This window comes from Triturus cristatus, chromosome 1_2, assembly GCF_964204655.1.
Source record: "Triturus cristatus chromosome 1_2, aTriCri1.1, whole genome shotgun sequence".
NCBI lineage: Eukaryota > Metazoa > Chordata > Amphibia > Caudata > Salamandridae > Triturus > Triturus cristatus.
Genome location: NC_140580.1, coordinates 916167244 through 916190448, shown reverse-complemented (window position 1 = coordinate 916190448; position 23205 = coordinate 916167244). Strand labels below are relative to the sequence as shown.

Here is a 23205-nt window from a genome sequence, read left to right as displayed (position 1 = left end):
GTATCTATTCTAAGGTAAGGAATCTATCACTAACGTGTCTCTTTCAGATGTACAAATTACTACTTGTGTAACGATGTATCTGTAAGAGACATTAGTTAGTGATAGATTCCTTACCGCCCCACCCATCCTCCCTGTTCTGTGCACTGATTCTAGGGTTAAGGTCATCCCCTTCAGGGCCCTAGTTTCATGGCACCAGTGGTCAGTTTCTTGCATGGCTCTGCGTTCCTGGCGCGGAAAGTCGTGTACAGAACTGACGTCCGCCCGCATGGGTGGCACCTAAGTAGTCTCCGTGAAGTCATCTCGGCGCTTACGACGCCAGCGACATACGCGGAGCCACATGACGCCACCTACCGACGTGCAGGGGTACTGCTGACGAAAAACTTTTACGGATCCAGTCTGACGCCTGCGGATATTCTAAGGTAAGGAATCTATCACTAACTAATTTCTCATACAGATATATTGTTACACAAGTAGTAACTTGTACTTTCGTGCCGCAGGGCGACTGGCAGGTAAAAAACGTCCGCCCAGGGGCGACTCACCCTAAAAAACAGCAGGTGTCGGGAGATCTGGGCCCGCCCCCCACCGCCAGTAAGCGCTTTGGAATGATGAAAAAAGTGCGCCTCACGACAATAAGTCTGACCCGCAATGATTGAGGGTGTCACGCTGTGGTAATCAATTAATCTGACCCGCAACGCAGGTGTCAGGGTTCCCAGACCAAGAACAGGCAGAGGTGCACGTCGGCTGAAATTCGCGGGTTATGCGCTTAAACTCGCTGTTCGTTACCATAGAGAGTGGCTCGACCAACGAGTTCACAGGCACGCCCCCTCAGGCGCCGTGGCGCACTGCACCGCAGCCTGTGAGTGAGGGGCCGCGAGTGGACTTCGCCGATGCTCCCGCGGCCCAATCAAAGAGAAATCACCTAAAGGAAGGCAGCACGATTCACCGCTCAGTAAAACGAGACAAACCCAACACTGAGAAAAGTAATTTGCCCAAGATCAATCTTCTGACAGAATAAACTGTCTCCTCTGCCGAAGCGCGGGAAGACATTTGAAACAAACAGAGCGAATAATTATACACAGCGATTGAAACACAGCGCAAATCGCATTAAATACACTTCAGAAACATTGAATTCCGCAGTAAAGTATTAAGAGAAAGAAAAATGCGACTTAACTGCTTGCAGCAGGAAAGATAGAGAAGTTGCCGCAGGAAGCACACGCCCTCGGGGATAATGGAGGATGCTGATTGGTGGCTGTATTTGGACTGTGTAAAGCACCATAGGAGTGCTAGTTTTTTTGTTAAAGTTGAACACTGCTGGCTGTAAGGAATAAAGAAAGTTGCAGCATAATCCTCGCCTCCAGTCCTGACATAGAATCGCAACTCACTATGGCATATGAAATTTAAGCAACTTCGAGTCAAAGAGCAGCCTTTTAGTAAAAGCGTCTTCAGTACGTTGTAAAGAATCTATATTTACTATGCCCCACACTGCTGCCCTGTATGTGGATACTGCTTTTGCAGAATAAATATGTAAAATTTTGGGAATGGGTTTATTTCCCTCCTCCTTCAAAGTTTAAAAACAGCTGCAACATTTCTCTCCAGGTTGAGGGCTCTATTAGTCACGTCCGTCAATGAGAAATTCCCATCAAATATAATCCCAAGGTATAAAAACCACTCTACAGTGGGCAAGATAGAAGGCTAGGCACTTCTTAGGGGATAACCCTGTAATTAAAACATATGATTTTAACTCATTGACGAGCAAATCCAGGTAGGTTAGAAAATTGGTGTATTCCTCTCTGAGGCTCTGCAGTGCTCTAGGAGTGCCAGCTAAGAGCACTGCATTGTCTGCAAGGAGGAGAATTCGGAGAGGGGCACCTTCAATGAACAGGACATCCCTGGTACATTTTTCTGAAGCCTTCCCACCCTATTGGTGTAGACTGAAGAGGTAGAACAAAAATGGAGTGAGAGCACATCTGAGTCATTCTATGGTTAATATCAAATGGCTTTGTGCATTCTCCATCCCTACCAAACCTCTATAAAGCTGCCTTATAAAATTAATAATTACTGTATCTACTCCAATGGACTTCATGATTTCCCACAGCTTACTATGGACCACACAGTCGAATGTGGCTGATAGGTCCATAAACACCCTTTTTCCTCTTCTGATTTTTGGTACCTCAAATCAGTTGCCAGAAATCGTGCTGTCTTCAGTTCAGACCTGATTTTATTTAAGAGCAACTCTAAACCCTAGACAGGAAAAAGTGTTTTATTTGGGGAACAGAGTATCATCTATGTGAGAAAAATGTAAACTTCTAAAACGGTCTCTAAATCAAACATTGTGTTGAATCTCATCACTTATGAAGATCAATGTTCTAAGAATGAGAACAACTGGGGTGACCAGCTTGAATTGTCTCAAACAGCAAGACAGTCTTTGTCTTGGTGGTGCATGTAGGAAGAGGTGTGGCGACTGACGCCGGAATCTGGGGATCACGGTTTGATCCCCGGCGGCAGATTAGCCCAGCACCATGTGACTCTGGGCAATAGCTTGCTTAATCTTCCAGACGGCCCCCAGCTCCTAGAGACCCTTACGGGTGATAGTTTGCGCTTTACAAATGTTGATTATTTTTTTTTTTTTTGAAATCTTTTTATTAGGTTATTCAACAAAACAGAAAGTAAAAACCACTCTTTCGGTGTATGGCTTAGGACAAAGCAGATTAGAATGTATCTTAGCAATTCGGCACAGGTATTACAAAGACAAAGAGGCAAGCAAAGGGTACAACACAGTAGTCTCCATCCCCAACCGTTATGATAGACAGGGCAACTAGTCATGGTCGCTGAGGTCAGATTCTGATGTATCAGGTGGGGGCTCACAGATGTTCCCTCTGTACACATTCCAGCCACCCCACACCTGGGACCATTTCTTTGGGCATCCTCTATGTACATATACAGCTTTTTCCGTCACCATTACAAGGTCCATGTCTCGGATCCACTGTGCCAGGGTAGGTGCCTGTCCCGATCCCCATCGCTGGGCTATGTTACGTTTTGCGAGCATGAGCCCCAATGTCACCCAAAGCTGGGCCACTCTTACGTGGTCCGTCTGCTCCCAGACATTGAGGAGACAGAGCCGAGGTTCGGGCAGCGTGGGGATTTTGGTTACTTGGGAAAGAGTACGGAACACCCCTTTCCAATAAAGCGCTATGATAGGGCAGTCCCATAGGGTATGGAGGAGGGTTCCTTCGTGGCCACAGTTCCTGAGGCACAGTGGGGACTCCGTCCGTTGTAATTTGAATAGAAGTTTACGGGTATAGTATGTGCGGTGCAGAATTTGAAGCTGGACAAGCCTTAATTTGGACGATATGCCCACTTCCCTGGGGGACGATAGCGCGGCCTGCCACTCCGTATCATCGAAGTCCCCAAGTTCTGCCTCCCATTTCCCCTTAAGGACCAAAAAGGGGTCAGGGCGATTATTTATTATTTTCCGGTATGTGAGGGACGTCGCTCTTTGAATCAGATGTTCAGCGAGGAGCCGGTCCTCCAAGGGCGATGACTCAGGGAGCCGAGTCCCGGGTGAAATCGCCGTCCGAAGTGCATGCTGGATTTGCAAATAGCGGAAATGTTCGGTGTTGGCCAAATCGTACTCTGCCTGCAGTTGGGAAAAAGTGATCACCTCTCCCCGCCGCCAGAGGTCCCCTACCCTAGAAATGCCGATAAGATCCCACTGATGGAATCCCTTGGTGGTACGCAGTATCCCAAGCTGTTTAGCGTCCCACAGTGGCGTTGCCTGGGTGATCCTACCCGCCCATCCCATCGCACGCTGTGCCGCAAACCATATCCGGAGGGTGTGTGCAGCGGGCCCTGCCTGGACACGACCTCCTTTAGGGTTAATAAAGGGCTCCCATCACCCCCCCAGGAGCAAGCAGTTGTCTATCCATACGGTAAGCAGGGTCGTCTCTCGACACATGGAGCCACTGATTTATGATCATGAGGTGCGACGCCCAGTAGTAGGTTTTGATATCTGGGAGGGCTATCCCCCGTCGTACCAGCCACTGGTAAGCTTGTGGAGAGCAATCCGAGGTGCTCTGTCTTCCCAAAGGAGACGGGTGATCTCAGCATTAACAGCCGTGAAATAAGAGGGCGCCACCGGGAAGGGGGTATTCTGTAGCGCATAGAGGAATCTAGGGAGGGCGAGCATCTTAAAGAGCGAGGCCCTTCCAAGCAAAGTCAGGGGCAAGGCGCGCCAGTGTTTGACATCGGTACGAAGCCGTTGGAGGGGCCTCATTAGGTTTTCGGCCACAAATTTATCCCGATCTGCAGTGACATATACCCCAAGATATTTGAATCCTTCCTGGGCCACTAGAATATTGCATCCCCTCGGGGGCCGAGGCGTGGAGCCTCGGAGCATATATAAAATGGATTTCTCCCAGTTGATTTCGTATCCCGACCGCCGCCCGTACGACGCACATATGTCGAGGAGACAGGCGATAGAGCGCGCCGGCGAGGCCAGATAAAGCAGAATATCGTCCGCAGCAAATGTTGATTATTATTATATTCTGTAAGGAAGTGGGTTTATGTTGCAGTAACCCCCCACTTTTTGCCTGATACCTGATGCACTTTTCATTGGTGTGCCCTGGGTCCCTGCCAATCAGGTACCCAGGACCTGTGTTCCTTTCCTAAAAACTGTACTAAATCCTAAACCCAATTGGCATCTCTGGACACATGTCAGCCCCTGATAAATGGTATCCTAGGTACCCAGGGCATTGTGACCAGAGAAGGCCCGTAAGGGCTGCAGCACTTATTGTGCCACCCTTAGGGGCCCTGTACCCTGACACACACACACTTCATTTTGCAGGATGAGTGTCCGGGTGCAGAACTAAACACAGAGTCGACATGGCACACATCCCTGTGTGCCATGCCCACAAACCCACTGCCCTGGCATACATCAGCCACCCCTCTAGCTGGGTGCCCTATGCCAGTGGTGAGGACACAGGTGCATGAGCCCTGTGCCCCTACAGTACCCAGTGCCATTCCTGGGCACTGTAAGTGCAGTGATGCCATTAAGAGTATATGGTGCTGGGAGGTTGTCATTACGAACTCCACAGCACCATAATGGCTACACTGAAGACTGACAAGTTTGATATCAAACTTCACAGCACATTAAGCCCACACTGATGCCAGTGTGGGATTTAATGTAAAATGCACTACAGAGGGCATCTTAGAGATGCCCCCTGAAACCTAACCTACAATCCACGTCTTGTCTGAGAGGCTGCCTAGACTGCCACACAGCAGACATGTTGCTAGACCCCTGGGTGGAGAGCCCCCGCTCTCCTGGGCCTGCAACAATGCACATCCTGGGCGAGGTGCTAGGTCTCCTCCCCCAGGATGGGCAGGGGGAAGCTTCAAAGGCATGCTGCCTTTGTGAGCTTCTCCAGGCCACTTGCTGTACTCAGCAACTGGCCCCCACCGGTTCGGACCCCCACTCTGGCGGGAAGACTGTCAGGAAACCCTATGTGAGGAAAGGGGGTATGCCAGCCTGTGCCAACTCCACCCCTCAGGTGGGAGAGGCGAGGAGAAGCACAACTCCGGGCTCCAGCCATCTTGAGGATGGGAAGCCCTGCCCAATCACAGCTAGGCTCCTGCCCCCCTCCCACCGGAGAGGAGCAGGTAGGGGGTGTACTCACCCCAGGACAGGGACCCATTGGTCCCTGCCCTCACCGTACCTGTAACACCCCTAAATTTAGTATTTAGGGGCACCCTGAACCTTCCTTCCTCAGATCCTGATTCGAAAACAAGCAAGAAGATCAAGAAACAGGAAGACCCACCGCGCAGCTGCTAACAAGAAGACGACACCAACTGACTTGGCCCCAGCCCTACCGGCCTGTTGATCCTTGAACCTTCTCCTGTGGAACTCCGGCGCCGTCAGTGGTCAGCAACCTCAAAAACCCCGGAAGACCTGACCACCTTGAGACTCTACCAAGACTCTGGGACTCCCACGAGCAGTGGTTCTGCTCAAACAGCAATACCCCTGGTGCCAGCCAGGACCGCGAATCCAGCACACTCTGCACCCGCCGAGCCCGACCTGTGCCTGAGTGGACAAAGACCCTGAGGACATCCCCCGGCTATTCTGATCTGGAATCCAGTGCCCAAGGACCCTCCTCGACGACCCAGACAACGCCTGCAGCCTCAGAACCAGGGACCCCTCCAACCGCGACCAGCAGGGGTAAGATTTTCCAACGTCAAAAGACACCCCGGCGCCCCATGGCCCCCTGTGCCCAACTCCTGGGTGCCTACCTATCCTCCAAGATCCCAACTTACCCCTCGAAGTATTGGTCGGTCCTGAAGATCTTCCATCCCGAGCCTGCAGCCTTTGTTCACTTTCCAAAATCTCCATTGAATAACATTGAGCACCCGATGGCCCAAAAGCACCCTGCACCCAGCCGCCCAAGTGCCCCTGGCAGTGCAACCCATGTCCTAATCTACTTTCCCATTTGCCCTGAGCAAGTGACCAGGAGCCCAGCTCCCACAGCCGCGTGGCCTGCTCGCCAGCAGCCACCAACCGAAGGCCCCCTGCCTCTGATTGGATAACATTGGACCTAACTACCTCTGCACGCGACTGCCCCTGTGCCGCTGAGGGTGTACCAACTGTACCTACCTGACCCTGGGAGACCCCTGAGTCTATGCCCAGAACCTTAACTCAGCCAGTCAAGTACTTACCTAAAAGCACTTGGAAATTCTTCTAAGTTTGGAGTTTTGGAACTTTAAAATATTCATCTAAAATCAGCCGATCAACGAATTCCGATTTACTCACCTGTTATCAGGAGAGACCTCAGGGCTGCATCTTGTAGCTCAGTACTGACCCTGAAAAGTAATTTTAACCGTAATTACCAGTAACTTGAATTTCCTTCCATAGGATATCAATGCCTGCTTTTTGTTGAAAAAGTTTCCAAGTGTCGATTTTTGAAACTTAAAAATATTCTTTAAAAATCGTGCCAACGATAAAAACGTAATTACTTGCCTGTTTTTGATAGATGTGCCAGTGCTGAACCTAGGAGCCCAGCACTGGATTACAAAAGTAACGAGAACATATTTGACCCGTAACTCGAATTTTCTTCCATAGGAAACCATTGACTGTTTTTCTGTGAAATTTCTTCTAAGTGTCGACTTTGCAAACTTATAAATATTCCTTAAAAATCACCTGTATAACTTAAACGCAGTTTCTCAACTGCTTACAGGTGGTACACTAGTGCTGGATCCAGGACTGACCTAGAAAAAATAACCATAACCCCACTTACCTGCTAAGTAAATTTCGTTCCATAGGATAACATTGGTAATTTGATCAGAAAAAATGTAATAGCAAAATATTGCTTAAAAATCACAACAGTAAGTAAAACGTATTTACACACTTGTTTCCAAGAACTGTCCCAGGACTGAATCTAGGATCCAGTCCTGGAATTAGAAAAGTAATCCTGAAAGTAATCAATTGCATAGAACTTAAAATTCCCATTGAGCCCAATGTATGATTGTGTTTGAAATTGTGTTGCCTATTGCAACAAACTGTAACTATTGCATTTCAAGTCAATTGCCTCTTGCAAAGTATTTAACTAAAGCATCTCATTCTGAGAAAGTATATTTTGATACCTCTTGTTGGTTCTAAAATAAAACAGCCATATATTTTTATATACAAACCATTGGCCTAGAGTTCAGTTATTGAGTGTGTGAGACCATTTGCTGACTGAGTGTGTACAACAAATGCTTTACACTGTCCTCTGATACTGCCTTACTGCTCGACCAAGCTACCACTTTAGAGAGTAAGGTTATATCTAACTTTAGCCTCTGCCAAACCTCTGGGGACTGTGCATACTGTACCTATTTGGGAACAGTTTATACAGAGCCACTTTCTCACAGTACAAGATTAGGATTATATACATATCTGATGGATACTTCTAAGAGAAGATTCTTCACCTTGTAACTAATCTCCAAGCGTCAGACTGGATCTGGAAATTTCAGAGCTGTTCTCCTGTCCCTCCCTAGGTGGCATCTTGTGGCTCCATGCTGCTGATGTTCCAATGTGCGTCCACGTCTGTTTCTTTCTTTCTCTTCTTTTAGACGTGCAACCAAAGCGTTTACCAGATTTTTTTTGCCGTAATTTTTACTACTGTGATCTCCAAAAACCATAGGGTTGAGATGGTGCTGACACTGTCGCAAACATACGTTTGTGACGGACCCTCACAAAGTCTTTTTGTGGTGCCTGTGGTCAGACCACAACACTAAGTCCTGTGGCACTGCACCCAGATGAACCCGAAGGCCATACAAGAACTCAAGGTCAAACTCTACATCGCCAGACAAGACTCTGTGTCGCGATTGGTGGAATTCAAAACCAAGGTCTTGTTCCTGCAGCAACTCGTCATCTGAGTCGAATTCTTTAAGTAAGTCTAAGAAAAAACACTTCCGTGCATGTTGTGGTTCTGGCACTATTCCTTGTGCCGGTTCTACTTGCATCAATGTCGAATGAGCATAACATGCTGTTGTGCTGTCTGACTGAATTGAACCGCCCAAGCGAATTTGTCCACTACGCCGATCGCAACCTCTTACCTGACTCTGATACTTTGCCCTTACCACATATTGGGGCCCAAAATGTACTTAATCTTTTTGCAGCTGATTTTGAGGTTGACGGTTATAATGACGAGGGCAACTGGCATGAAGAACTTCAGGATACTAGTGGGCTTGACACTTCCACTTATATGGGCCTTGTGTCTCCCTCTGGGTCCTGCTACAGAGGAAAGCGTGCCTTTAACTGTAGTGGTGCAAAGGGCAGCTGTGGTGTTAGTTCTAAAACTGCCAACCATGGAAGTGAAAACTGACATTCTGCTGAAAGTTCTGCAACAGGGCCAGGCTCCCACTGTTCCACCACTACTACAATTTAATGAGGCACTCACTGACACCGCTCTGGGCACCTGGGCTAAGCCCTGTTAACAAGACAAATTGCCGGTCACCATCTACCTGTTCCTGGCGATCATGCCTTCCTAACACAGCATTCAACTCTGAAAAGTCTGGTGGTTCAGGCATCAAGTGTGGTAAAACCTAATGTCTTCCCTAGCACTTCCCATGACCTTGAGTCCAGAAGAATAGTGACTTTTGGCAAGAGGATTTTCTCCTTGTCGGACCTTGTTTTATGAGATTGGTCAATGGCAATTGTCTCATTTGCTGTTACTCCCAGGCTCTGTGGGATATGGTGGTGCAAGTTTTACCGGCTGTTCCAGATGACCTTTGGGCGTCTCTTACCTGAGTTATCCAGCCAGCGGGGATGTATTAAAATTTGGGATACGCTCACTACTGGACACTGTTTGTCTGGGATATGCCTTGGTTACCAGTATGGTCCTCTGCCGCCATGCCTGACTGTTTCACAGGCCAGGCTTTCCCATGCATCTTTAATGGGCATACATTTTTACAGATCGCCCCTTTTTGGTGACAGAGAGGACACAGCCTTAGAGTCTGTTTATGGAGAGCAGAGCCTATGGACTTTCCTTGGGCCGTTCTGCTCACAGCAGGCAATTTCACCAACAGTTCCTCCTATTATTGGAGGCAAACAAAGCGTATAATCGTTCTTCACTCACTATGGCAGAGGTGGTTATGTTGGTGTGAGATGCTGCAAAAGTGTGATATTATTTTGAACAATTAAAGGCCCCGTTTTAATTCCGCATGGACGCTTTAATACTAAAATATAAGTTGAGCCAAGTATATAATCACTCGATCTTCTTGAAGTGAAGCAGAGTTCAAATTACAATAATTGTTGATTAGAAATGTATTAAAAATGTTTTATTGTTAAACACCATAGTATACTTTGTAGAGGCAGGCACATTCTCAACCAATCACATTTTAAGTATTTACTATAGACTGAAGTTTGGCAGTGCTAGACTTTGGGGGTGAAGGGACCTATAATGAAGGTCTGAAAATATCAAGGTTAGAATATAAGTGGGGAACAGCATGAATTCAAACTGCCCATTGATGTTACCCATCGTCTAGATGGCCTTGATGTTTTATTCTCACTGTATTTTCATGCTAGTTGCCAATATCCCCTTTAATCTGATCCTTTTCTAAATGTATTAATTCCAGTCTTCACCAGCCCCTTGTCAGGCAGCTGAGCAGCGACAGCATCATGAAATCTTAGAGAATAGTCACCGGAAATACCATAATTGTGAAGTCAAAATGGGGAGGAAGAAGCCAAGTGAAGTGAGAGTTGGTAGGACGAAATGGGAGGGGGTTCAAAAAGAGCGTACAATTGCTGAATAATCATATTGGCAGTTGCTATGAAGTACTGTGTAAACTGGAGACCAATAGATAAACTATATTGTTCTGGAGAGTTTCATAGAAGCTGACTGGAAATGGAAAACGAAGCACAGGCATACCTCTGTTTTCTGGGTTATCTTGCTTTGAGTCCTCTAGTTAGATTTCTGAGCATACTACTCTCTGGAAACTGCTCTGAGGCATGCCTCGAAATTCATCTAATTTCCTGATTATCCTTTATCTCTTGTCCAATTTATGGCATTCGTGGCAGGAAGCTACCTTAAACTAATTTTTACTCTCTTTACCCTTGGAATTATTCATTCTGCCGTGGACCTCGTACTTCTAAAATGACTTTTGTTCTGTTTCTTGATGCTTATGTCTCACCTCATCCAACCATCGCTTAATTTTGCCAAAATAAATATAATCTGTATGTGTTCCACCCAGTGGCTCTCCTCAGCCATACCCGTGCTTGCTTGACCCCTGGCGTGGTTTTAACCTCCATGAAGGTAACAATGTTGTGTGTGTGTGCTTGAGAAAGAGCTTTTGTATACTTTCAAAGCGAGCATAAATTGTGTAGTCGATAAGGATTGTACTGAATAATCATGAGAGGGACCTGCTTATGTCCAGTGTGAGCCTGATTTAATGTAGAGGCTTACGGGGTCCTTCAAGGTATAAGATAAACGGCAAATATTGCTGGTAGCAGACAGAAGAAAGTTAGACCTGCACCGGGGTCAGTGTTACAGTGGGTGGTGAGCAAACAGTGTGGATTATGAACAATGAAGAAAACCCCAAATTAACATGTAGTGGCAGTTGTTAAACATAATGTATAAAAAAAAGATATTAGTTAGTCTGAGGGTATATATGAGTCTTTGTGTTGCAACCCTTTAGCCAATATTAGGCAAGGGTCATGAGGATGGGAATTGTTTGAAACACTAAGTTGCCACCATTCAGGACAAGTGTAACGGACTTCCATCATATGTGGCTTCCTGGTAGGCAATAAAATACTCTAGGTGACGAAGCTACAAAACCTCTCCGAGCTTTTTGTTGTTGTTGAAAACTGAATGTAACAAGTCTGTCTAATTGCGAGTCACAAGGGATCACTGGGTAGAATCATTAATATTGGTAATCATTGTAAGTTATCAAGTATTAAGCATCAGTAATTTGAGTAACCTAAACACTTCCAGTCTGCAGAGCTCTTATCGTGAGCAGAATTAACTTTCGTAACATGTTCTTGGTGGGTACGCCACAGTATTTGCTTGCCCCGTGGAACCAAGGACTATACATTCATCACATGATCCATTTTCAGACTTCCCAGGCAAAACACTACCGTTTGTTCTCTTCACAAAGCTGGTTGTGCTTTTAGCAAACTTGTAATTTTAGCAATCAAATCTATAAAAGGCTTCAACCAATTTGCTTTCATAAGGATTCACTAGATGCATTCATATTCACAACCTTCGTTTAGCCTACATAAACACCCGGTGCATTGTCCAGATTACAGTCCTTCAATTTACTGTTCCTTTGACCCACTTGTTAGAGCAGTGAGGCTCTCTCTTCATTGACATAACCACTAAATGACTCCTGTTGATTGACTTTTTCACCTACTGCCTACCTTCCAAATGTTGTCAGCTCGCCTCCAGTAACTTTTTGCTGAGTGCATGGCGATCTCTCGGTACTTATGAACACCACTTGGCAATACTTTAACCCTCAGGGTGAGGGGTTTGAAGTGTTTTGCCCCTGTGGTAGGGGAATTGAATTGCTTTATGCGACATAGGAGACATATGTATTTCCTTTGTCCTACAGAAAGGTGTGACATTTTGCCAGACAAGAATCGTGCAATGCTTGATAGTGATTAGTGTATAGCCCACTCATTTAAGTTTTTAGTGAAAATGCTCCTAAAACTGTGTTTTTTTTTCTCTAGCTACATGAATGTAACTATGATGCAGGAAAAGCTTTGCAACGCCTTGTGAAGAAACCTGTCCCAAAGCTAATCGAGAAATGCTGGACAGAAGATGAAGTGGTAAGAAGATACTTTGTTGGTGCGGTATAGTGAGGTTGGGGAAACTTATGGCAATATTGCAAGAATGATGTTGATATAATTGAAAATAGAGAGTACTATGTACTAAAAGCTAGGAATCCTGCCTCTGTCTTATAGATCAATTTCTATGTTTTTTCCAGTGCTTATCGCCATTGTGACTTTGCCAGTTGTTCATTACTTGGCTGCAGCAAGTGTAGTAGGTACCATAACAATGTACCTTTTAGTTTTGCAGCACTGGTGCACTGGCACATAGTAACCCTTGCTTTACAAGTACCTGCTGTTCATCAGTGAAGCCAGGTCAGTCTTTACCTATCTATGTTCTACCACCCAGGTTCAAAATTGAGTCTACATCTTCCCAGTGGCTCTGGTTTCAGTACCACCAAGTGAAGGAGGTTTTCTGTCTCCCCTCAGTAGCTCCCTAGCTCACAGAAACTGGTAAAGGTCCTTTACTGCCTTTCAGAACCATACTTCTGCACCACTGTGAGGCATGATGGGATCGTCACAACCTGGATCCCCTGCAGATTGGCAATTTTCAAATGTACCCTTTTGCCAGAGGAAGAATCAACTCCTTAGTTTAATATTTGTCTATCAATGGAGAATCCTCAGTATTTATGAGCACTGTATAGCTAACTACCTCTGTGTGTGGGTTCCTCTTTTGGCATAGACGAACAGCTTTAATCTTTAATAAGATCTTTTGTGTGTAAACAGGTTATAGAGGCAGAATGAGCATTAATCGAGCATTGGTGAAAGCAGCAGCTCTAGCCTTGGAAAGTGTGCAATATGATTAGACCCATTTTGTATGCAAAAATATTTATTTTATAAAAGTAGTCCAGCATGCAGCCACAACAACCATGGCACGGATGGGCACTACTTTTCTGATGGATACTTTGAGCTACAGATTCCTCACCTTTAGATTGTTTCCAGGCACCAGACTGGATTCTGGTAATTTTACAATAAAGCTCCTGGTCCCCAATAAGTCGGTGCCTTGTTGCTCCACAGTCACTCCGTATTTCCCTGGAATTTGCTGACTGAATGAGCTCCACCCCTGCATGCAGAGCCAGTCTTTCTTTATATGCCCTTTGATGCGGATCGTAAGCTCTACTCCCAACTTAGTCAATCTTATGAAGATTTAAAATGATCTCAGTTGTGTGCTAGAGACTATATCCCCTCCAGAAATAGCAGAATTAAAGCTGTGCTATGACTGCAGGAAGCAGATGTCTTTTATGAACCCACACGACATTTGCTTTTGTTCTTTTGGTCTGGCCATAACTCAAACTTGTGTTTTAAGTATCCCCAAAAAGGCGATCTGAGAGCTGGAGTCTAAACTATTGCCGAAAATTAAGAGGCTGTGGTCGAAACTTAAGTCCCTCTCCAAGTCTTTTGCCTCGTCAAGCCTGTTCATGGAACCACTCACACACCAAAGCCTGTTCCAGCTCGAAAGTCTTCTGGTAAAGCAAAGATACACCATAAATGTGTCCACCAAAGATCCTGCCACACAAGCAGCTTCTGATGAGGTCTTGGTTGTATGTCTGGTCCGAGCACACCCTGTATTACCTGGGTCTGCTGTCGTTGACCCTGCAGCAAATAGTGGAATTCAAGAAAGCTTTGCTGCACCAACAGAATCATCAGGGGCACCATTTGAACATCAGCTGGTAGTTCCCCCTTGGCACCAACTGACCCCATGGGACCTGTTCCTGGACCCTTTATGATGCTGATTTACATTTCCAAACTGGCCCTTGAGTCCATCATATTGTCTTCCATGCCAGCAACGACTCCACCGGCCCCAAACCAGATTCCCATGCCAGTCTCCTACCCCGAGCTGTTGTCAGCCTGCTCCAAGCCTCTGTCGCTCTGAGATTACAAATGTGCAACTAGTCATTTTGCAGCCAGACTCTAATCCTCAGCCTCTACTTTAACACCAGTACAATCAGAGGCTAGAGACCTTGTTTGGATCCGAAGCTGACGTAGTTCAGGAAATGCATCATTATCACCATGCCACTGATGTTGATGAGGCGGACTGCCTGCTCCCCCTTTCTGTACCGATATGTAAAGATTTAAAGAATGCCACTGGACAAGATACATCTCCAGAGACTGACCTAGACTCATCACCTAGGCTATCAATCTAAGTAGTAGTGTAAAGGACAAACTAAGTGCTAGATTTACAGCTGTCTACTGTTAAAGGCACATTTATTTACTGCGATCCATCAAGCAGTTCCAGCCTCATTGGAGCCATTATTGCCATTCAACAGCACTCTTACAGACTCTCATGAACCTCTGCTTGAGCTTGCAGTCATTCTGTGGCCACATGACAAAGACCAGCAGTCCTGCCAACACCCACGGTGCAACCTTGTCACGCAGTACTGTCTCACTTCACTTGGTCACATTTTGGAAGAGCCAATAGCATTGTAAGCTGGAACCCCGTGCAGTCATTGTTTTTCCAGCTCGTAGTTGGAGGCTGTAAGCAGCTGATGGCCATAAAGGGGTGTGAAAACAGCACAGGACTTCTGCTCCAGCCTCCGCAACCATTTGTTTTTCTGGAGGGGGAGAAAGAGGTCGTTGAGGACTGGGGAAGGGAGCAGAAGGGCCTCTTATGGCAGTTCTCGGCATTAAGCCCGTCCCTTCAAGACAACGCCCTCTTCTCACACAAATCATTTTATTATTGACGTGTGCCGGTCTAGGCCAGCCACCTTTCAGTCATCGCCAACACTTCCAACCTGTGCAGCAATGGTAGGCCCAGTCCTTTTGGGGCAAAGGTCATGGTGGCATCTGAGGCAGGCCGCTTGAACAAAGACCGCTCTTCTCTAAGACTTCCTTGCCTGCACACCAGCTATCAAGCCACTTTATCTTGCCTTCACAGGCCCATAGTCAGTAGGAGGCAGGATACAACATTTCCTCCCTGGCTGGAGATCCATCACTTTGGACAGGTGAGGTTTGCAAATCATTCAAACGGGCTACACCGTGGCTTTCATTTCTTCATCGACCCATTTTCCAACCACATCAGATTGACTGTCCAAAAACTATTCCGCCTTCTTCTTGCAAGAAGGTAACTTTCTGCTCGTCAGGTGGAATTGAATGGGTGCCAGCTTCGAAGAGGGGTGCTATTTGGACTACTTACTCGTATTGAATAAAGATGAAGGCTTATACAGGAACTCTGCCCACTGAATGTCTTTCTGTGGAAAGATACATTCAGATTGCTTACCCTGGCTCAGATTCTGTATGCTCTGGACACACAACACTGCATGGTGTCCCTGGACTTGCAGGACACTTTTTCTGTCCTGCAGTCCCAAACGAATTATCTGCAGTTCAGTTGTTCATTAAAGTAATGGCAGTGGTTGGTGCCCACCTTCAGAGGTGTGGTATAAGTCTATTTCTGTGCTTAAATGACTGGCTTCTCAAGCTGGGCTCACCACCATCAGTCATAGACCGCTTCTGGATGACGTCTGAACTTCAGACCTTTTTGAGTTCTCCATCAGAGTTGAAATCCCCCTCCATTGAAGCAGTCCTACACATGGTGGTGTTAATAGCATTTCCACTGCCACAGCAAGTTCAGGATTTTCAGTGAAGATAACTCAGAGGCTGATTGGACTTAAGCCTTGTTCATCCTGCGTGTTCTGATCATCAGATGGCATACATAGGTTCTACAGTGCAACCTCGGCTTTCAGTGGGCCCAGCATCAGGACTGCACCTCCATCCCATCCAGATTTCAGAAGATACTACTAGCAATTTTCTGTGGTATCAGACATCCACCAACCTCGCCTGCTTCATGGTCCACTCCTCCTTCCCCACCCAGACTTTTCGTGGTTGTGACAGATTTAATACCAATGGGTTTGGGGCAGTAGGGTTGGTCTGCAGGAGGCAGCGATCAGGGGCTCCTGGGCTCTGGTGAAAAGCCAGCTATCAACCTTTTGAAGCTTCAGACAATCACTTCTGCCCTCAAACCCTTCTTGTCTTTCATGAGGAGGCTGGTACTGGTCCTCGCGGACAAAACCAACTGCCAGATGGTACACCAACAAGTAGGCTGAAGTACAGTCCTGGATCCTGTTCCAGCAGATTCTACATCTCTCTGCTAGCCAACCATCTAACAATCTCTGAATACCAGAGTTGATTAGCTGAGCAGATATCGGCTGACGGATCACGAGTGGTGTTGCTACACCAAGGTCGTAAGGGGCATCTTCGGTCAGTGGGGGATGGCCAGGTTAGGTCTGTTTGCAACTTTTAAGGAAGCAGTATCATAACTACTCACGGTTGTTTACTCCAGAAAAGTCAATCCAACAGAGATGGGACATGGGCCCCTTGTATGTGTTCCCACAGCATTGCTTCTCCTGTCTCAAGTACTAAGAAAAGTCATGATAGACCGGGCCCAAGTCATCTAATTAGTCCCTGACTAGGCCAAGAGAGTATAGTCCACATAAGAACTCCTGAGTATTATCCTTTGCCCTCCGATCCAGCTACCAGTTGAGGAGAACATGAATACAGCCTTCTGGCACACGCAATGATTAAGAATCCAGTCTTCAAACATTGTACTTGATCTTGAGCGTTATGATTTGCGTTATTCAAAAACAGCTTCATTCCAATTTAGCCAACCTGTGGTTTGTCGTAATCACAACTTCATCAGGGCTGGTGGTCTGCGTAGGCGACGTAATACAAAAAATATCCAGTCCTTCTGGCGTATTAAAGTAGCTACAGGAGACTTTTTGAGCTGCATTTTGGAAATTTTCATTGGATTTCGGACTGGATATTGTCCGGGAAGTGAGCAGACACCCACACGTATCCGGGATACTTGGCTCAGACTGTATGGTACGATTGAACTTCAAGCTGAGATAATACCAGATTTTAAAATCCTTTTGTGTGAATGTACTGACAACGGGATATTGTACCAGACTATCTGTAAAGATTTAGGTCAGCAGTTGGTACTCCAGAAGGACTGGGTGCCTTTCGTATTACGCCACCTGCACCGATATCTGGCCCTGATGAAGTCGTGATTATTACAAAATGCGTGTTGGCTAAATTGGAACCAAGCTGTTTTGGAATAAAGCAAACCATAACGTTCAAGATCAAGTACAGCGTTTGAAGACTGGATTCTTTTTTGTTTTTTCTAACCATCATTTTAATTATGGCGATTCTGCCTGCCATGGATAAAGGGAGTCATAACCATTTCTCCACCTGGGTCTCCAGTTTCGTAACCGCTGCACCGTAATTAAGGCGCAGAATCTGGTCTTGATCTAAATGGACCTGAATGCCCAGATATTTGACCGAATCCGAACACCATTCCAGCGGGAACTCACATTCCCAAGGGATCGTGCTGTTAGTCAATGAAAAAATAATCGATTTGTGCCAATTAATACCCAACCCAGAGTTTTGTTCAAAGCGAAGGATTTCACGTATGAGAGGGGTTAGGTTCAGTTGTGGTTCTCTGACATAAAGAATAGTATCGTCAGCGTATAATGAAACCAGAAGAGGACCTCTTCGGATACACCTCGATCAATTTTGGTGCTAGAAGATCAGAAAAGGCTTTATAGAACTCTCCAGTAAATCCATCTAGCCCAGGGGCGGAAGAGCCACGCAGTACTTTAATCGCACCTCCGTCACTGTGATTGGCTCCGCCATGAATCCTTTTGTGTGGACATGTCAGCGCTGTGTTTGGATGTGTACAGCGTAGAGTAGTAAGATAAGAATTCATCTCTGATATCTGTGGAGGTCGTGAGTAGTGTCTCGTCGTCGTTACGGATCTCCGAGATGTAAGCTTTGCTGTATGGAGGCCTTAGAGTCTGTGCTAGTGTGCGGCCTGGTCGATCGCCCTCCCCGTATCTACGAGCCGTTTGATATTTACCTAAGTACAGGATCTCACGATCCACTGTATTCTGTGAGAAGAGTTAATCTCCTACCTTGTAAAGTATCCGAAGCCTCGAGTCGTGCCTCGTCATCCAGCAGTGCTAGGTCACTCTAGACGTGCAAGTGTTGAACGTAGTGCCTTGAGTACACCAGCGTGCTTGGAGATACAGACCCCGCGGATGTAGGCTTTGAACCCCTCCCACAGCACCGCCAAGGAGTCCACTGACCCAGTGTTAATGGTGAAATAATCCTCTATCGCTTCCCCGATCTCATGACAAAACAAGTCATCTAGAAGAGCGCGACCGGGAAAGCTCCACTGCCTCTCGAACCCTTCTGGGCGTGGGACCCGGAGACCTAGTTGGATCGGGGAGTGATCTGAATATGTACGGGGAGCGTATGCATCGCATGATACCTTGAGGAAACACCAGGGGAAATCAGCCAGAAATCGATCCTGGTCCACGTGTTGTGTTGCCCTGAATAGTGTGTGTAAGTGTTCGCAATGGGATTGCGTCTTCACCAAATATCCGTTAACGAAAACTGGTCACAGAGATCTCTAACTGCGCGCCGTGCCTTAGGTTTGGGTCGGAAGCGGTGGTACTATCGAAGTTTACGTTCAATATGAGATTGAAATTCCCCCAATCATAATCAGAGTCCGGTCTACTTTAGCAAGTTGGGTGTGAATTGCATGAAAATATTCCGGGGAGTCTGTGTTGGGGGCGTAGATACACATCAAAGTGACCCTGTGACCCATCAGGGACCCCATTACACAGGTATAACAACCTTCCCTATCAGAGATGACCTGTTGGCAACTAAAAAGGACTCTCTTGTGTATCAGAACAGCCGTGCCTCTAGCATAATTACTAAAGTTAGAGGAATATCGATATCCCCCCCCCCCCCCCCCCCCTCCCCCTATTAGAGGCAAAGCGAGCCGTGTCCGAAACTGGTAAGTGTGTTTCTTGTAAGATAGCGAAATCTATGCTATGTCTATCGAGATAATGCACTATCTGACTACTTTTACGCTGATTATTAAGACCTCTGACATTCCACGAGCACAGGGACAAATTAGAGGGACCTGTATTTAGACCTGGCTGTAGCTGAAGAAAAATACCTAGGCAATTGACTGGTCAACCAAGGACCTAATATATTTCATTGATGTATACAGTGACTCGGTGTACTAAACATGTTAATTAAAATATATATTTTATTCTATGAAATACATAAAAACACAAACTGATCCAAAATATTGCAACGTATTCCATATGAAAACATAATAACCAACATATAAAACATTCACAAAAAATACAATACACAATTTAAACATGGGACATAAAACCATATCAAAAATCATATCAAAAATAAATGTACAATAGATGTTTAAAGACACGTGGCTAGATGTATAGACAAAGTTCCTGTTATATGTCTATTCGCGTTTCGGCGTGAGAACGCCATAATACAAACCGAATATGAAATGTGAATAATACATGAAGAGAATGTGAATAGTGAATAATAGAGTAGACGGAAAAACCTTATTAGGAAAATACTGAAGTCGGATATAAAAAATGCAACAACTTAATGTGACACAAGCTTACCACAAAGAGGTAAGAAGATGGAAACAAAGACCAATTTTTGAATCCAAGGTAACTCAATTACCTATAAGGGAGAGACAGGTATACAGATAGACCTATCAGCTTAGCAAAAAGAAGAAAAAAAGGATACAATAAAATACAATAGTTTGGTTGTACCTACTTGTAGAAAAATGATGACTGGCCAAGGATATATGGAAAGTCAAATATTTATGTCGAAAAGTAAGGGTTGCTATGAAAAAAGAAACCAGAATAATATACAAGATATGAGAATACCTTCACAGATATCATAAAGTGAACTGGGTAATTTATTTATTAAAGAAAGAAACTAAGGGATATCACAAAGACAAAATGAATCAATGAAAACATTCCTTCACCTAAAATCTGATCATGTCTACAATGACAGATGTATTAAAATGTAATAATGTCCAAATAAGGCAGCCCAGCCAGGTACTCCAAGATAATCCCTGTGTATGATAACAGGAGAAGACGTCTGTGGGAACAAAAGGAATCTAAATCACTATGATGTAATGAAAACTTCCGGCATATAATTAATACGTATCTGGATGTGTATATACCTATATAATGTAGGCAGGATGTAACTCCAAAATGGCTGGAGGAATATAATTTAAATGGTAGATTTAATAGCAATAGGCACTCTGAAAAGAAAAGAGAAAAAGATAACGTGAAACCATATGAATAGCAATCTAAGTCGATAGCTAATTAATCTAGACCACATAAAAAATCTAATGGTGTAGTAGTGTGTGGTCAAAAACGAATCCTAGAGAATACAATTATATTGGTGTGTAACGCACAAATGGCAGACGCTATGTGCACCTAAAGATGTGATAGTTATGAAAATGACTTCTTCTTGGCGGCAATAACGTAATACTGGTCCCACATATGAAAATTATAGTGCTTAACTGAACGCTAAAATGAAAAGTAACAGACGCAAGGTGCGCCCGTGAATATTACAGTAATATCAAATTTGCGCTTACTAAAAGCGATACTGTAATAGTGGCCACAAATTAAGCAGAGTAGCAATATAATGCTTAATGACACGATAAGTAAGATCAATGTACTAATAAATGTGAATATAGGGTGCTCGAAATCAGAAGCTATACTGTGTAAGTACATGACATCATGAATGTCAGTGAAGCAGTAAAAGATAATGCCCCTGATATATATTGAGGGACCACCCAGCCACTGCTGTCTTCTTGGGGATGGCTCCGATCAAGCACCGGGTGGAGAGTCAGGGAGTCAACCGTTACTACAGCACACGTGTAGGACCCTAAGCCTGCCCGGGTTGAAGCAGCGACGAATTGTGTCCATAACCACCCTACTGCACTAATCGGGACTCTGATGGTGGTCAGTGAGACGTCCCCACCTGGCCAGTGGATATGGGAGCGCCGCAGCAGTGCTCGCCGCTCAGGCCGTGCCACTTGTGAGAGGCGGGCTGCCCTGCACCGGTTGTAGCGTGTCCAATAGCACTAGTAGTCCACCAAGCCTGGGGGTGCCAGCCGGCTGGGCGAATCCTAGCTGCCAGTAGAAATACAGGCTTCCCTGCGCACTGAGTCCGCTCAAATGCAATCACAGTAGAGGCCAGGGTTCACTCTTTCCAAGCGCAGCAGCGCCCGCCCCCAGACCGGCCCAAGGGGCCGGGGGCCTGCACGAGAGTCCCTCCAGGCACCGGGGGCAACCGGCAGTCCCAGGCTCACCCCCTCCCAGCAACTCGCGCGCTGCCTCCCTACCGCCGTAATCACGACCAACAACACGGGGGGGGGGGGCTTCGGGAGGCGGGAGACAGCGCGGCCGCTACTCCGCGTCTGAGCCAGGCGGGCTGCGCCTCAGCCCAAGCACCCGTAACTAATAAGTGCGGAGGGGGGGGGAAGCCTAGGAACACCGCACCAGCACCCGGACACTCACTGGCATCATGAGGCCCCGCTCAGGGTGAAACGCCGCACTCGCGATGTTATCAGCTGGGCTCCTTCGCACTCCACCATCAGGCCGCCATTTTCTGTTCCCTTCCGGATCAGCAATCACCGCCTTCTAGGGGCGGAGTCGTATGCCCCGTGTCGCCGAGAAGCCTCGCACCGTCCTCCAGGCAGGTTCATGGGTGCATCGGTGCCTTCTCCTCCCCTGTAATCATGCTGGAACCAGGGGACAACGCTGTGAACTCCGGTCGGCTAGCGGAGCTTCAACGCCGCTCAGCCATTACGGTCCGTGACTTGGCCACGCCCCCTGAAGACTGGATTCTTAAATCATTGTGTGGGCCATAAGGCTGTATTTGTTTACCTAGAACCTTTGCTCTGTTTGTGAATGTAGAATAGGCATCCCTCCTTGTATGTGCACCGTATTACTTACCTGCATATATCAAATAGTGTTTACTTCTAGGTGAGAGCCAGGGAACCCAAAGTCACCCTCTCTGGTCAATACCAGTTAGGGAGGACCCTCTCTCTCAACAACTGGGGAGCATCCTGTATACGAGCGAGTCTGTGCCGCATAGACCTCTCTCTTTATGGGCACTGAGCAGCAACAGTTAAATGCTTTAAAAAATTAATCTACGCTGTGAGAAAGTTTTCTTGCTGTAGGGAACGTCATACTAGCCCTCTGCAGGTCAAACTTTTGGATGTATTTTGGGTGTATTCTTCTGATAGAATAGCTAGGCCTTACAGTGGGCACAGTTAAGGGATATCTGTCTGCTTTTGGTATTTTTGTGTTTACCTGATCAACCCCCTATGTTTATATCCCGTGTCGTAATGCATTTTGACAAAGTTTTATCTTGCATGTTCCCCTAAGGTTTTGGCCATGCCTCCGTGAGATTTGAACCGATAGGTGACATTTTCTATGTGCACACCTTTAGAGCTGATGCACATCTACTCACTGCAACTACCTAGACAGCCTTCTTACCCAAAGTTTTTATACCAACTCACCTTTCAAGAGAAGAGGTTAATCTAAGCACAGATTCCTCACTGCCCTCCTACATCTCCGTTCTGTGGAATGAACTCCTGAATATTATAATAAGATGCGGAGTTAGATTTTGTCCCACAGTCTCCTGCAATTTGTTTGAAGTTCTCCGCATCTGAGAGTGCAGAAGGTAATTATTAAGAACAGATGTCAACTTGCAGGGGTGGTGATTGTATACAGCTCTGATGTCTTTTCTGGGACGCTAACGTGATTATGGAGCCATACTGCATCACCTGCCTGCATCCGTAAAATTCTTTGGATCTAGTTTGGCACCTGGGCGTGTTTTTGAAGGTAAGGAATACACAGTAAGATACACTACCCACCAGAAAGAGTAGTACCAATCGGGCAACTGTGAACATCTGATCAGGCAAAATGAAATAGCTTTCAATGCTATATAGCCACTGAGCTGACGTGTGACCCTGTGCCCCATGCTTGATTTGGTGGGTGGAAGCAAAATGCGAATGCTACTAAACCAGAACTATGAATGAAGATGTCTTAGTGAACCCTCTTTAA

At 46.0% G+C, this 23205-nt stretch overlaps 1 protein-coding gene across 20 annotated transcripts in view; it reads left to right on the top strand.

Annotated features, from left to right (window-relative positions):
• The window catches only part of RERE (arginine-glutamic acid dipeptide repeats), a 1190399-nt gene that overhangs the window by 885755 nt on the left and 281439 nt on the right, over window positions 1-23205 (top strand). For all 20 annotated transcript variants that reach the window (XM_085609712.1, XM_085609701.1, XM_085609709.1 and 17 more), the window contains one exon: window positions 12194-12292. In XM_085609712.1, the coding sequence (XP_085465838.1) occupies window positions 12194-12292 (99 nt within the window). The remainder of the gene's footprint in view (window positions 1-12193; window positions 12293-23205) is intronic.